We start from the raw sequence: 14,775 nt of genomic DNA, 5'->3' as shown, positions 1-14,775 counted from the left end.
TTTCCAAACTAGAGAGAGAGAGTCTCTACTAGTTTTATCCTTCTCACGTGCAAAAATCAAGTAAGCAGAAACACACTTCTTCATTTCTTTGTTAATGGAGATATGGCTTACAATTGGGAACTGCCAATCTCCTGCATCAGCTTGAATCTTTATTTTCTTACCCCCATGATCAAAAGTGAGGGTCTTTTCCACATAATTGGGAATAGGTGTCATGTGAAAGTGCCATGGCATACCCAAGATGATATCACATCCCTCGATGGGTGCCATCAAAAATGATTCGCGGTCCTTGTACTCGCCAATCCGAAGATTGAGTTGTCCTTGCACGAGAGTTGCATTGGTTGTCAACCCCTCGAATGCCGATCCGGATGTAACCGGTGTGCCAAGCTGAGACGGTGTGAGGCACAAACGTTCCGCAGGTTCCAGGGAGATGAAGTTGTCCGTGGATCTTGGATCATAAAGAATCAGTACTCGCGGGTTGTTCAAAGACCCCCAGCCCTTCAGAAGTTGACGCTTTCCTTTCTCCGTTTCTGTGTTTCCTTGAACATCTGGAATTGAGTTCGAGCTTGGCGGTGTGGGTTCCTTCCTTGCTTTTTCTTGCCTAGCAGAAGCTTGTTCTTGCCGTTGCTCCTTTAGAGGGCACTCCGGTTTCATATGTCCTTTCTCGCCACAGTAGAAGCATCTTCCTCCTCTCTGAAAGTTTGGAGTTGAGTAGGAGAAAGATACTTAGTTCGCTTGCCAGTGCCCTCTGGCTTCTTAGAATGATCATCGTCCCTAGATGGAGGACGTTTTCTTCCGTGGCCCCCTTGGTCATCGTAGACCCCTCTTTGTCTTGAGCGGTAAGTGCTATGCTCCATCTTTCTGGGCGTCCCAGTTGAGTGCAAATCCTCAGCAATGATTGTTGACTCCATCATCCTCTGAAGAGTATCATGCGGATACACCTTCATACTCTTTCGAAGTTGTGGTTGGAGACCCGCTTCGAACTTTCGTTTCTTTTCCTCGTCGGCAATCTTCATGAAGGGAGTGACCTTCAGAAGAACCGACCAATACTTGTCCACATAAGTCGTTACTCTTTCATGTTCCTTCTGGGCAAGCCAGTCCCATTCCTTCCGTATGTCCTGCTCAAAGTCAGGTGGAAGAAATTGTTCATAAAATTCAAATTTGAAGCTCTCCCAAGTTCTGGCCTGAGAACCTTCCAGAATCTTCGCTAGCCACCAATTACTTGCCGTTTCCTTGAGGTGCATCCCCACATGGCGTAATTTGGATCTTTCTGTGAAGTGCCCATTGGTAAAGGCGACTTCAAACTGTCTGATGAAGGACAGTGCTTTGGAGATGTCTCTCCGTCCATTGTAGGTTTCGAACTTGATGTCCTTGTCGCCCGATTTGAAGACTCTCATGCGATGTTGGGACTTGCGAACATGCTTCTTGAATCGAGGCTTATCTTTAGGTTGATGAAGAGTAGTAGTAGTAGCAGCTTCCTCCTTCTGACAAGATGATCGAGAAGTAGAAGTATAATCAGGAGAGTAAGATGGAGATGAGATAGAGATGTCTTTGCTCTCGTCTAGCAAAGAGAGCACTTTTTCCTGGCCTTTCCTTGGAGTAGGCCGTTCATTACGATCCGAAGATCCTTTGTGCACCTCGGCACATTCTTCTTCTCTTGCCTCCTGTGGTCTCAAGCCAACAGTGTTGTCTGGATGCTTGACTGCATCAGTTCCATTCGTTTTCTTCATTCCGCCCAAAAGCTTTTGGACGTCTGGCAACAGTAAAATTTGTTGCAACTCCGCAAGCTCAGCTTGCACTTGTTGAAGCTCCTCTTCAACGCTTCTCCCCTGGCTCGACATGGTTCTTCCCGTTCTTCCCAGAATCGTCCTTCTTTGCAGAGAAAGAGAGGAGTCCGAGCTCTGATACCACTGTCACAAAACGGGAGCGTACACGAGCACTTAGAAAATCTGAAAATTATAATTCTTTGAAAACATGAGAGAAGGGAGAAGATCGACACAGTATTGGGGACCAGAAAATGGGTTGGTCCCCCCCCCCCCGTTAAGAGTATTCTTTTATTCAGGGAGAATTCTTATACAAGCACGAGAACGCGAGGAAACCCCTCCGTTCTGTAGTCTTAGACCCGAAGGTCGTGCTTTCCCGTAAAGGGCTTGGGCACAAGGCCGTTTCTTCCCGTAAGGGACTTAGGCGCGAAGCCGTACTTTCCCGTAAGGGACTTAGGCGTGAAGCCGTACTTCTCGTGAAGGGCCTTCCCGCAAGACGGGAGATTCCTGCAAAACAAACCACACAAACACGCGACAACAATTCGTATGGCGAATCCACAATAGATACCTGTCGTTATTGCGCGGGAAAAGCGACTTCCGTGCTTCGTAGTCTCGCGATCTCTTGCGGCACAGTCTTCTCTTGCTGACGTTGGTACCCCCTTTGAGTGAGGACATGTGGTGCTTTTATAGCTCCCTGGCCACGGCACGAATAGCTGCTCGCGTAGAGATCGCGGTCGGTTTTTTTTTTTTTTTTTCCGTTGTTCTACCCGAAATAGGGAGAGAGAATTCGCTGGCTGGTTTTGTTGCTTTATCTTCTAAGTGGCTGCCCACTTATTAAGTGGGCGGCCGGCATATTTTAAAATTGGTCTGAACCTGCCCAAAAACTCAATAAAACCTTATAAGTTAAAACCAATGCATTTCACAACACTTCCCAGGCGTCCTTGGATGCAACCACATGCACGAATGCAATGCAAACATAGATTCCTCGCGGGAAAGCGTCTGCCTTCCCGCGATTGTTCTTGCTTTTCGTAAAAAAGCTTCATTGAATCCATCTTTATTCTTGTGCTTGCGTTCTTACGCATATTTTCTTACTCAGTTCGGATTTCCTCCTTAGCCTACGGGATGCCCCCTTATTGATGCACCCGTCACCATCATGTGACGCATCAGGGGCACTCGTAACCCGGCCCTTTCCACCGAACGTACGGAAACTCCTTCGCGATGTTTACCGTCACCCATCAAATGACACATCAGAGTTGTCCGTTCCTGATGGCAGTTCCTGTAGCTACAATCTTTTAACAGTTCTTAGTGCACATAATAAACTATCCTAAAAAAAGAAATTAATCATTAAAAATAAGAAAATAGTCCAATTAGCAACAGGCATCACCAAAAATTCAAATAAGCCGAAGGTCGTCCGAAAAGCTGTCTTGTAGACATCTCCCGGTGCGATTCGGATCTGATGATATCTGCTCTTCAAATCGACCTTGCTGAAACACGAGGATCCTTGTAGTTGGTCAAGAATACCATCGATCCTGGGAATCGGAAATCTGTTCTTGATGGTGATTTTATTGAGAGCTCTATAATCAATGCACATTCTCCAAGATCTGTCTTTCTTCAAAACCAACAACACCGGAGAGCAGTAAGGTACAGTACTCGACTGGATAAGACCCTTTTCCAAGAGGTCTTTCACTTGATTCATAATCTCTTCATTTTGGGCTCGACTCACACGATAAGGTGGCCGGTTCGGTGGTGTGTTTCCAGTTATCAGATCAATGGTATGATCCTCAGGACGAGCTGGTGGCAAGTCGCCGGGCAGGCCCTCTGAAAAGCAATCGGCATGAGTGTGGAGAAAATCTTGACGTTCTTTATCAAGTTTAGACATATTTGTCCTATGTTCATCATTCAACTCTTTCAAAAAGATCGAGTAAACAAACAGACTGGATTTCATTAATTTCAAAACGGCCGAAGCCGATACAATAGGGACATACTCGCCCTTTAGTTTCACATCAAGTACAATGTTTCGGCCCTTTTCAGTAGTCAAAGTCGCTTTCTTCACCCGATAATCAACCACGGCGTTGTTCTTGTGGTACCAAAGGATTTCGGGGAGGACGTCACAACCTCCCAAGGAAATTACATAGAAGACCTCGTACCCTAAACACCCCTGACATTGCAAACGAGTTTGCCAATGATCGGTGTAATGGCAACATCCCGTTCGGGTGCCGCTAGAACTACCTCCGCCTGTGGCCTCAGCCTGTCGGGCGTAATTCCAAATCGAGCCGCCAATTCAAGTGAAAAGAAGTTGGCCTTGGCTCCTCCATCAAAGAAAATGAGGGCTTCTTTATCTCTCACTTTGCCCTAAGTGCGGCAAAGTTTTGTACTTTCGTTCATCTGATTCGGTTCGGGCCCCACGCAATGTGGTACCAGTTCTCCTTTCATCTGCCTTTTCTGCCATGTTCCTCTGCTGCTCTAGAACTCTCTGGCATGTCTTCAATATGTTCTTGTTGTGCCTTTTTCGGGCACTTCGCCGAGATGTGCCCATAATCCCCGCATCCAAAACACTTCCCCTCTTTGATGTAGTTGGCTCTCTCCTCCCGAAGAGTGAACCGGGGTCCCGAATCCTTATCTTTCTTTCTTGGGGGCTCTTCTTCTTTCTACTTTCATTATTATAAGTCTGTTCAGTTCTGTGAGTCATGATCTCATCTGTGGGGCTGTCAGATTGCCTAAATTTATCGCAAAACCCCGTTTCGCATGACCCATCAATTCTTGAATAGAATCGCATTTTTGTTCTAAGCAGTGATCTCGGATCCCTATAGGAAGTCCGCAGCAAGTCGCTCAATCTGTTCTTTAAACGAGATCTTCTTAAATGAAGAGGCTAGTAGAAAAGAGCTCCAAAATCTCTCGCAATATGCGTCCAAAGAATCTCTCTTGGTCATCCGAAGATGATTCCAAGCAGTTCATATTTCTTATCCGTACTCCCGAGTCAGCCAAGAAGAAATAAAAAGCCTTTTGAATTTTTGTCATTTAATTGGCGCTTCCTTGTTCAATAGAAGAGTGAACCACCATGTTCGAGCATTTCCCTTGAAGAAAGAGGTAGCCCTCCGAATCTTGGTGTGCTTAAAGTAAATGCCCTCCAGAGAAAGCTATATCAAACTGTTGTATGAAGGCCAAAGCCCTCAAAGCATCTCGGAATCCAGAAAAAATGTCAGCTTAATTGACTATCCACTTTCTTTAAATTCTCGAACTTTCTTGCTTTTATCTTCGAGGAAGTCATACTGGTTGGCTTTATAGAAATGCTTCTTCTTTGCGTAGCATCTGTGATCATCGGAGTCCAAACTATCTGAGGATGAGTCCTGTGTAGGACTGTCAGAAACTGGGCGAAACTTAGGCTTCTTTGCCTTTTTCTTGCCCTTTCCGAAGCTTTGCTTTTTGCTTCTCTTTTTCCCTTTCTTGTCTTCTTCGCTCGAGTCAGAAGAGCTAGAAGAACTGTAAGAAGAAGAAGAACTGGATACTCCTTCAAATCGCACACGCTTCTTCTACTTTCCTTGCCGAGGCAAAAGTTGATTGACGCCCCAAATAACCCGAGAAGTAAGTTCCTTTCTTTTGCTTTTTGTCGTGCTTTTTTACTTTGTTGTTCGCATCAAAAAGCTGACTAATCCATGTATCCACTACCTCTTCCAATTCTTGTTCTGTAAACATCCTCGGAGCAGGAGGTTTCTTGAGTGTCGGTTTGATGGGTGGCTATGTGGCCTTCTGCCATTGGGCGTGCACTTCTTCGAAGGATATCTGAGTCAAAAATTTTGCAACAATCATCTTTGTCGCTTCATCAACCAATTGTCGACGTTCCATCTCTTCAATCTCTGCCTGAGTAGGCCGAGGTGGGCCGTACTCTTCGTGAGAATCTTCTTCATGATATCCCCAGATGCAGAAGAAGTTGAATGTTCTCTGTTGGAATCCATAAGTGTCGCGAGAAAGGGATCGGATTTCCCGGTAGAAGAGAAATCGGTCGCGCTCTGATACCACTGTAACAAACTTGGACACCCCAAGTTAAGATTCTACCGCAACACGGCAGAGATTCACTTCAAAACAGTACACACTTCACAATTAATTCGACACGGCCCGACGGAGTTCTGTGCCAAGAGGTATTGTCCCCAAAGACTGGCGCCCCTTTCGGTATTTCTTTTTGTATTAATCTGTGTTCAAAGTACAAGAGAGTGGGTAGGTGCTCACTCTCAGACTCTGCGTCCAGATGCTCTGAGAAGTGAGGGCCTAACCACTTATTTATTGGTTACAAGGGATGCCCAAAAACAGAGCCCCAAAATCAAAAGCTTCAAAACTTTTTAAAATCAAGCAATAGTTCCCAAAAGCCTTGCTAAATCTGCCAGCGTAAAATCAGCCAATGTAAAAGCAGATTTTCCGTACGGCAGGCCATGTCAGCACTTCTGCGTTTTGCGCCGCAAAATCCGGAGATACATACACAGTCCATACAGCCTGTCGGCGCATGGAGTGGGGGTCCGTACTGCTGCCACGTGTCCAGGTGTGTCCAGGGCCATGCCACGTCACCCATTTGTGACACGTTATAGGCCCAGATTGCTCCTCTTGAAGCAAAACAAAAACTAACTCTTCAAATGAAAAGGACATTGGAGTACCCTTCATCACAAGTCTCATAATCAGAAGACCATTCAAGACAGTTTGCACAATTAAACTAATAGACGAAATCTTGTTTGTAACAACTTTAATCTTTGTCAAAACATTGTTCATAGAATCGCTTGCATTCATCTTCTTATGCTAAGCAAGCAACACGAGCCTTCATTCCAAACCTGATACTACTTTGCGATTGTATCCCAGCATCCATTTTGCAGCCTTCTAAAACCTAGTAGGTGGGATAATGGTATGTTTCGCAGAGCACGATCGAAGTAATAGCATGCACATCTCTACAATCCTATCTACTTTGTCAGTGTAGTAGTAACTCCAGACGAGGTGGTTCAACTCCATTAGAGCTAAAACATGAGCTAGAACCAGCATAATCCTCCAATGTCAATACAACATTTGCAAATATGCAACACACGCTCCACCCAATACATGCGACATCATATGTTGGTTCTACCAGCTTATCCTCGGCCCACCTCAGCAACGAACGTACGGAATATATCTTCATCGTCAACCATGGCCATTGACTATACCCAATGTAATTGTTACATGAAAAAACGGTACAAAAACAATATGTGCTACCTAGCACGGTTCATAACAGACTTCGAAGTACCTGCTTTGCAAAAAAAAAAAGGCAAAAAACTTAATTGTACAAAAGGAATATTTTGTATGTGCACTAGTGCCAATGGTGGAAACAAAGCTCAAAATGATCCTAGACCATAATTATGACAACACTTGGCTCTACAAGCTCTACCTAAGTATTTTTCTCTCATTCCCTCTTTTATTATAGACCCACAATCAAGGGTGATTGATTTGATTTTAGAGCACCATATGTGCCCGGTTTCAAGGTTAAACTTTTTGTGTACGGCCAAAGAGGAAATTGATCCTCGCCGTTCCTCTGACTAGTCACAGCTAGAGAGATGGTCCATGCCGAGCTCTCTTGGCATGTCTCATATGACCTCTCCCACTAGCTGTCCATAATAGATGCTCTTGGTCCTTGTACATCTCTAGTAGAAAGCGACCAAGCACCCTTGGCAGATAGACCAGTTACAGAGCAACCTCCAAGCCAGAAGGCAAAGATGACGATGGGTGTCACGTGCACATGGCTCTATGTGCCATGCTTCATCGACTTCCAGAGCCAGTTTTCCCCTTCTTCCTAGATAGGAGTGTCTAGAATCCTGGGAGGATTCGTACCGGTAATTTTGTGAGCCTGTTCGCAAAACCTGCATGTCCGAACGAGTCCATTAGATTATGTTTTCCACTTTTGGAACCCTCTTGCATAAATGGTTTGTACACACATTTTGACAGATGTTATTAGACTATGGTGGGTATCTGGCATGACATACATGTAGTTTTAGGTTAGAGGAATCCAATGGACCATTCCTTGCGTCGATCTAATTCCCAGATTGGCAGATGAGCGACACTTTCACCCAATACTTAGCGCTGGTCAAAAACTTATTAATAAATCATTTTTATCATTTATTTGTTGGGTTTGGTGGACAGTTTGCCCTACCTAGCCCTTAGCAGATTTATAAACCAAATTCCTAGCCTAAAAAGGAAGCAAGGAGCCTAACGTTTTCAGTGACCTGCAGATAGCGCTAGCAAAGGGAGCAGCCAGCAGCCTGCGTTTTCGCTCAGATCAGCCTAGCGTTTTCTACAACAGCCGCCAGCCCTTGCATCGCTAGATAGCGCTTGCAGATTTCAGCAGCCAGCCAGCGTTTTCAGATTTCACCCCTTTCTTGAGGTCACCTACGTCGGCAGCCCATCGAGCCTCCCCTCGGCCATTCACGCACCGTCATCGAGTGCTCCCATTGCTGTCCATCACATTAGCTGGCTGCCTCCTCCATCCTCAAATTCGGGGGGGAGGGATTTGGTTGGCTATCAAACCGTCTTCAACCAGAGGTTGTACTTGGATGCACACTGACCCTACACAGGGCATCACAACTTGGCTGCAAATGTACAAACATTGCTGGAGTAAACTGGCCCAGACCACTTGTCACGTGCACATTGCACTTGAGCTATGTGGACAAGCTATTGTTACAGGGTAGCATCGGTCTTAGATAGCTTCGGATCTAGCCTGGCACTTTGTGAGCCTCTCCGAGGACATGCATGATCACGTAGGTCAATAGTTGCATACCCTCAATTGCACAAGCATTCATAAAGTCACTTAGCATGTGAACAGTCTCTAAATGTCAGTTAAGCCAATTCAGTTCATAAAAACCTCATCAAAAGTGAAGTCGTGGGATTTCATGCACTGCTCGACCCCTTTTGGAAATCCTATATATGTGAGCTTGGGGCTCTCCCTCAGAAGATCAGAAAAGCAGTACCAAGTACCCAGATCAGCATTTTCAGCCAGCAGCCCATCCATCAGCATTTTCAGCCTCGTCGCCACCAGTATTCAGCCCTGGAGATCAGCGTTTCAGCATTCAGCAGTGTCTCCAGCATCAGCACCCGCAGTACCAGAATCATCCCTAGCGTTTTCAGATCAGCATCATCCACTAGTGTTTTTGCTATTCATCAACATCAGCATTTTAGCCTTCAGCATCGTATCACCATTTGTGCAAGTAATCAAAGCAAGTACTTGATCTGGCAATAGAGTAAGGGGGCCCTTGAGGGTGATTGGGACCCGACATGCAGTGTCGTCTCTCTTTTCTCTCTATGGCATTCAGATTTGGGGGGCCTCAGTGGACCACCAAGGCAGATCTGGTAGCACTGATGGTTGGAGATGTATGGAGAGGCCTCTAGTCTCTATAATCTCTCGGATGATTCAAGCTAAGGCCTCAGTGCCACATGAGATTATTCCAGATGAGCTAGATGCCCCCCTTCTCATAGTTGAGGACCTTACTAGATCAGTTTCCTTCATGCATAATTTATGGGGACCTCCCCACAGACAGATATGCTCGGCTAGCCCTTGAGTCATCCCGACAGCTAGCGCTTCAGGAGATGACATCATGGTTTCAATCACATGGCTTCAACATGGATAGATTGCCACCGTTCCAGTACTCCTTGGATGCACCCTCCCTATCTCTCGCACGGACAGAGACCACTAGACTCACGCGTCAGGATTTGATTCAGCTGGATACCAGGAGCACATGGATACAGCAAACACAAGAGTTGGGCAAGAAGATGGCTTTCTATAGAGAGCATCTCCTCCAACTAACAGAGGATGGATATGTGATCAGACCAGCCTATATGGACACTCATTTATCCTATGGGATATGATGTGCTATTGGTCAGATGCGCACATCATCGCATCAGCTAGAGATTGAGACTGGCAGATTTAGGAGAGTACCAGCAGAAGCCAAGATATGCCAGTTGTGTCATATAGAGCCAGAGACAAAGTTACATAACATTTGTCATTGTCCGGTATACTATGAGATACAAGGCCGCTTTCACAGTCTATTCAGAGAGGGCTTTGGACCGTTGGCTAGAGTCATGAGATATCACCATTAGAGATGCCTCGGGTTGTTTTTGCTAGAGTTGCGCAGACACAGGGAGAGTCTCTTGCGGAGACCAGGCAATGGGAGACATTCACAAAGGGAGATCACTGACTTCTTTAGAGCAGGGACTCAGCAGCTAGATGAGCATGGTTCACAGCAGACTTCAAAGTTTCAAACCCCACTTCTACAAGAGGTATATTAGTGGACAGAGCCACTGAGCTCGGAAGAACTAGACGCACACGTCTACAGGGGCGACCACGACATCGACGGAGGCTTCATCAAAGAATCAGGACTATTCTGGCACGACATGGGAGACGCCCAGTACGCCTACTTACACAAGCGGACATTGACGAAGCTCGTCAGCGACCAATGCAATACTTTCGCGGACAATGCCCAATGTCGGGCATCCTTGGGTATGGATGATGATGATGATGATGATTTCAGTCTGACGATTTTAGTCTTTTAGTTTAGTCTTTCACTTTACTTCATTTTATTTTTGCACCTAGACACTAGATTAGATCCACAATGATTGTATCAATTTGGTCTCATAGGTCATTTTGGCCTTTTGACGTCGTTTAATATAACGTTTCATTTCATTTTCTCTCTCTCTGCCTCTCTCTCTTTCATTGTGTTCAGTTCTTTCAAGTGAAGTAAAGTACTTTGTGTGTTTGTGCAAAGTACTAAATCTGAGCTAAAATCCTTAACCCTTTCGTTGCACCTGACACCACTTTGTACAGCGAATCCTTTCGGTCACTAGCCTGTCCCTATGGGAGCCTTCGTAGTGCCAACTGCACGGCAAGTAATCAGCTGGCCTATGGGCCTAATACAGCTGCCATATTGTGGATCAAAGCTGCCCCATCTGATCAATGGTCTGGTAGCTACTAGGCAACACCCAGTCGAGCTTTCTCCCTCATGCAATAAAGAAAGAAAATTAAAACTCCAGCTTCCATCACTATCATCCTAGCACCGACTAGTTGAAGGTATTACCAGTCCCCAGTATGGTAGCTCTAGGGGAAACCTCCATGGTTACCTATGTTCACGGGTACAGTGGTGCACTGTGCACCATGCATGATATGATTCAAACCAACATCTTTCATCAACCTCCACACACAAGAATCAACAAGACAATGGGAAAAAAAAGACTTACCATCGATTCTCTCCAGAGGCTTGAATTGCACCTCAAGTCCACTTCTCCCACTAGAAGGGTCTCATACCACCATATGCTGATTGAAGTGGTCCAGTGCATTGCAATGGGCTATGGTGGCTCTGTGCAAACTGTAGTGTCACATGAAAGAAAGCAGGAAGATGCTTTAATCACAATGGTCATGCTCCCCTAGGATCCATCCAAAACACACCACACAAGCCGAGCACAACAACATGTAACCAACCATGGAGCCTCGCTAGTTCAGCCCTGAGCCTAGTGCCACACCTTTAAGGATGAGGTGTCCCATACCACCATCCCGCACCCCTTGGATGTCTAGGATAGCACTCCCATGGGTCTGTAGTCCGAGGGTGGTGATCACAAAGATGGCTCACAAAACAGCCCAAGATCCTATTTATACATCTCCTTAACCTCAAGCTGGGCAAACACAGCTCAGACAATGTCTTAAGGGACATAACAAAATAGGCACTCCACTTGCACTACCCCAGGGAGCCCCATGCAGAGTCCCACTGGGTCCAAAGAGAATGTACCAGCTCTGCCTGGAAAGAAGTTGTGTGCGCCAATTGTGGGGAAAGGCTTATGGCTAGACATGCACAAGCATAGAGCCTTCCAAAGGCACCACAAGGTAATGTTGGAGATAATCCAAAAAATAGACTCCCAGACTGTACGTAAACAGAGGAAGGTAACACATCCAAAGCCCCACAAAAGCACCCTGTGATGAAGAGCATGAACAAATATCCTCCTCTCAAAAATAGGAACAGGACCCGAAAACTGCACAAGCCACCAAACTGCAAAGTGGATCACGAGTGTTTAGACTGCACGTCATACCATGTGAGACGTCAAACAACCCCACAAATTGAGGCACAAGAACCCTGGCACATGCCAATGGCAGCGCAAACAGGTCGCATCATGATCAACGTGTGAAGATAAAGTGTCCCCAAGCAACCCCGTGTGAGCTACAAAGCACGTGAAGATATTTATAAAGTAAGAAATGAGACAACAGTCTGGACTCGCTAATGACGGATCCTGGTGGATTTCTCATGGATGAAGGCACGGCAGAGTAAACAGGTACCAGTAAATGCTAAAGAGCTTGACTCAAATTTTTCTTGCACTCAAATGAATGCTGCAAACTATTGTCACTGCATACCCTTGTGCCTTAAGGCATGTTAAACGTGCCAATTTGAACAATAAAAATGTGAATATGATATAAACACTTCACTCAATTGAAGTAAAACTTGATATAAAATTGGTGCTCACACTTACCATGCTAGATGCTGCCCCACCTCCCATTCCAATTCTGTAAGCTGGTCCTCCAATCTGTTAATAAAATGCACCAAATACTCTATTACTATTCTCAAATGGATTTTGAGCTGTAAAAGCTCCTGGCATAAAAGGAAGAAACTGAAACCTCAAGGGGCAACCTTAACAACAAGCATACTTCGTTCAGGTTCCCCTTTCTTGACATGCTCATGATCAATCTGAAAGAGGCCAAACAGAAACAACAATTCACTGCCCTACTCTTTTGCCAGGCTACTGAAGCACAACAAGAACTTTGATGTTAGACCTGCCCAATACCACCACTAAACATGATAGGCTTAAGCCACTCTCGCCGCTCTGCATTCGGGAGTTTCATTCCAAAGGTTCGAGTAAAGCCCTGAAAATAATTTGTTAATTTGTGCCTTCTAAAGAAGACACACCTACACAGCCTCCATTGTGTTGGGATGTGCTAAAGAGTGAAAACCTGGATCAAGGGTTCTCCGAACTTGTTGCCATAATCAGATGCACCATCACTAGCATCAATCAAAATCTGCATAAAAGTTAGCTCTTAGAGAAATCCTTTTCAATCTTCTACTAAATTTCACAAAAGAGCATTGAAATTTATCACTGACTAAACCACGCAGAAAAGGCAGCTGTGCGCCTTCAAAGGTGGGAAGGCTGTAAAAATTTTAGTTAGATATCCGAGAAAGCAGCAGTCTTGTTGCGGCTGACTGAACAACAATGGCCAATAAGTGAAAAGTTTAAGATCTCAGAACTAGGTACAAGGTGAAGAGACAGAATAAACACTGCCTTCTCTTCAAAAACAGCTAGTTCCTCTCGAGAAGGAAAATTTTAAAAGGAAGAATCAAACATATCTGTAAAGAGTCAAAGTTATAATTATGGATTTAAGGGATTGAAATAACAAAAGTGAGCATCCAAAAGCCATTAACCATTAGGCACAGCTTAACCATCATGCACAAAGCACAGCTTCTGCAGGTGCAATTGTAGAAAGTGAAAGATGCAGATGCTACCAAATCTTTATTTAACCCATAAAAAGAAGGATCTTTACCATGAAGCGTAAGGCACAGCTTCCAAAAATGAAAGACACACATACCACCATAATATGCTTTTTGACCCATAAAAGAAGAGTCTCTTCTGTCTCCATGACAGGGTATCAAATTTTTTGCCTTCAGCTCAGAGCTCAGCTTACAAAAACATTCAAATGGGAAAACCTAAAACATTATTTGTACCTGAAGCGGGGAAGCTAAATTGTTGGGATAAATGAAGGTTGAGTCTTCCCAAGGAGCTATACCACCATCAAGCTGTAAGTCAGATGAAAATTTGTTGGGAAATTTACTCATACTCCAGGTGATTATGACACTTCAGCACTCAATACAAGGATAATGCTACAGTGCAGGAATGAAAAAACACTCACTTGAAGATTTCCAACACAATAACCAGCAGTTGACGCAACCACCAGAGAACCTGTGCCCGTTGCATGAGTATCTCTTATGCGGCCGCCTGCACCTGTTTCTGCTCCAGGAAAAGGTGCAACCTGTAGATCCAACCAGACACAAAGTTAGTAGTAATAATGTGAAGCAGATATAAATAATAATGTGTGGAAAGAAAGCAACTTACAGCACATGGAAAATTGTGTGTTTCAGCCGTGAAAAGTATGTCAAGGTCACGAGAGAATGTTAGAAGGGCAGAGGGGGAACCAGGATTCTTTGGACGAAGAACATCAACAAGAAAACCTCTTATAGCACTGAAAAAAATGATAGTACAAAAACAAACATTATATATGGGCACAAGAAAGAAATTTGTGAAGTGATTCAAGTGTTCATGCAACATAATTTAGCTTCAAAGAATAAAGCTGGCTGCAAGTACCTTGAATTGTCATTAAAACCAATAACAGAGTTGTTCGGATTTGCTTTGAGAGTATCCTTCACAAGATCCATTAATGAACTAGCTACAATTTTCCCATCAATCACCAATTCACCCTGACAAAAACAATGGAAAAAGACTGGAAAATTTAAGTATTATGCAGCATTTATAGCTTGAAAATTTAAGTATTATGCAGCATTTATAGCTTGAAAATATTCCAAAGAAAAAGCATTTGAGAGGTGAAACTTCTACCTTGAAAAACCAATGTCTGCTGTGTTCACTGTTAGATTGCGCAATATCAAAGAGCTCCACATTTGTCGGATTGCGTTTTATGTCATTTTGAAAAAGATTGGTGTAGTACTGCATTAAAAGATGACGCAAGCAATCATTAGGTAACTAACACAATAACAAAATGTTTAAAAGATCAAACCTTGCAAGAAGCTTTACACTTAGATCTCTTGCCCCAAAACTGTAAACGGCTACCTTGAATAGAGAAAATAATGTGTATTGCAGCAAGAGGAATTAAAACAATGTACCCAAATAGCATTCCTTTGTATGCACCTTTCTCATAACATCTCTTTGAAGTTGAAGTAGGGTGAAGCACAAAGACAATGGAGACACTAGCAAA

General features: G+C 44.4%; 1 protein-coding gene across 2 annotated transcripts in view; it reads right to left on the bottom strand.

Moving 5' to 3' along the window:
- Positions 1-14,775, bottom strand: part of PUR4 (purine biosynthesis 4) — a 66,970-nt gene that overhangs the window by 15,883 nt on the left and 36,312 nt on the right. For both annotated transcript variants that reach the window (XM_086499150.1, XM_086499151.1), the window contains exons 9-17: positions 14,400-14,507; positions 14,151-14,263; positions 13,902-14,028; positions 13,699-13,818; positions 13,514-13,585; positions 12,748-12,813; positions 12,571-12,660; positions 12,428-12,484; positions 12,270-12,323 (exon numbers count right to left, since the gene is read on the bottom strand). In XM_086499150.1, coding sequence (XP_086355276.1) covers positions 12,270-12,323; positions 12,428-12,484; positions 12,571-12,660; positions 12,748-12,813; positions 13,514-13,585; positions 13,699-13,818; positions 13,902-14,028; positions 14,151-14,263; positions 14,400-14,507 — 807 coding nt within the window. The remainder of the gene's footprint in view (positions 1-12,269; positions 12,324-12,427; positions 12,485-12,570; positions 12,661-12,747; positions 12,814-13,513; positions 13,586-13,698; positions 13,819-13,901; positions 14,029-14,150; positions 14,264-14,399; positions 14,508-14,775) is intronic.

This window comes from Adiantum capillus-veneris, chromosome 24 (assembly GCF_014529385.1).
Source record: "Adiantum capillus-veneris isolate H3 chromosome 24, ASM1452938v2, whole genome shotgun sequence".
Lineage (NCBI taxonomy): Eukaryota > Viridiplantae > Streptophyta > Polypodiopsida > Polypodiales > Pteridaceae > Adiantum > Adiantum capillus-veneris.
The sequence above is the reverse complement of the archived record's forward strand: the minus strand, read 5'-3'. Positions and strand labels throughout refer to the sequence as shown.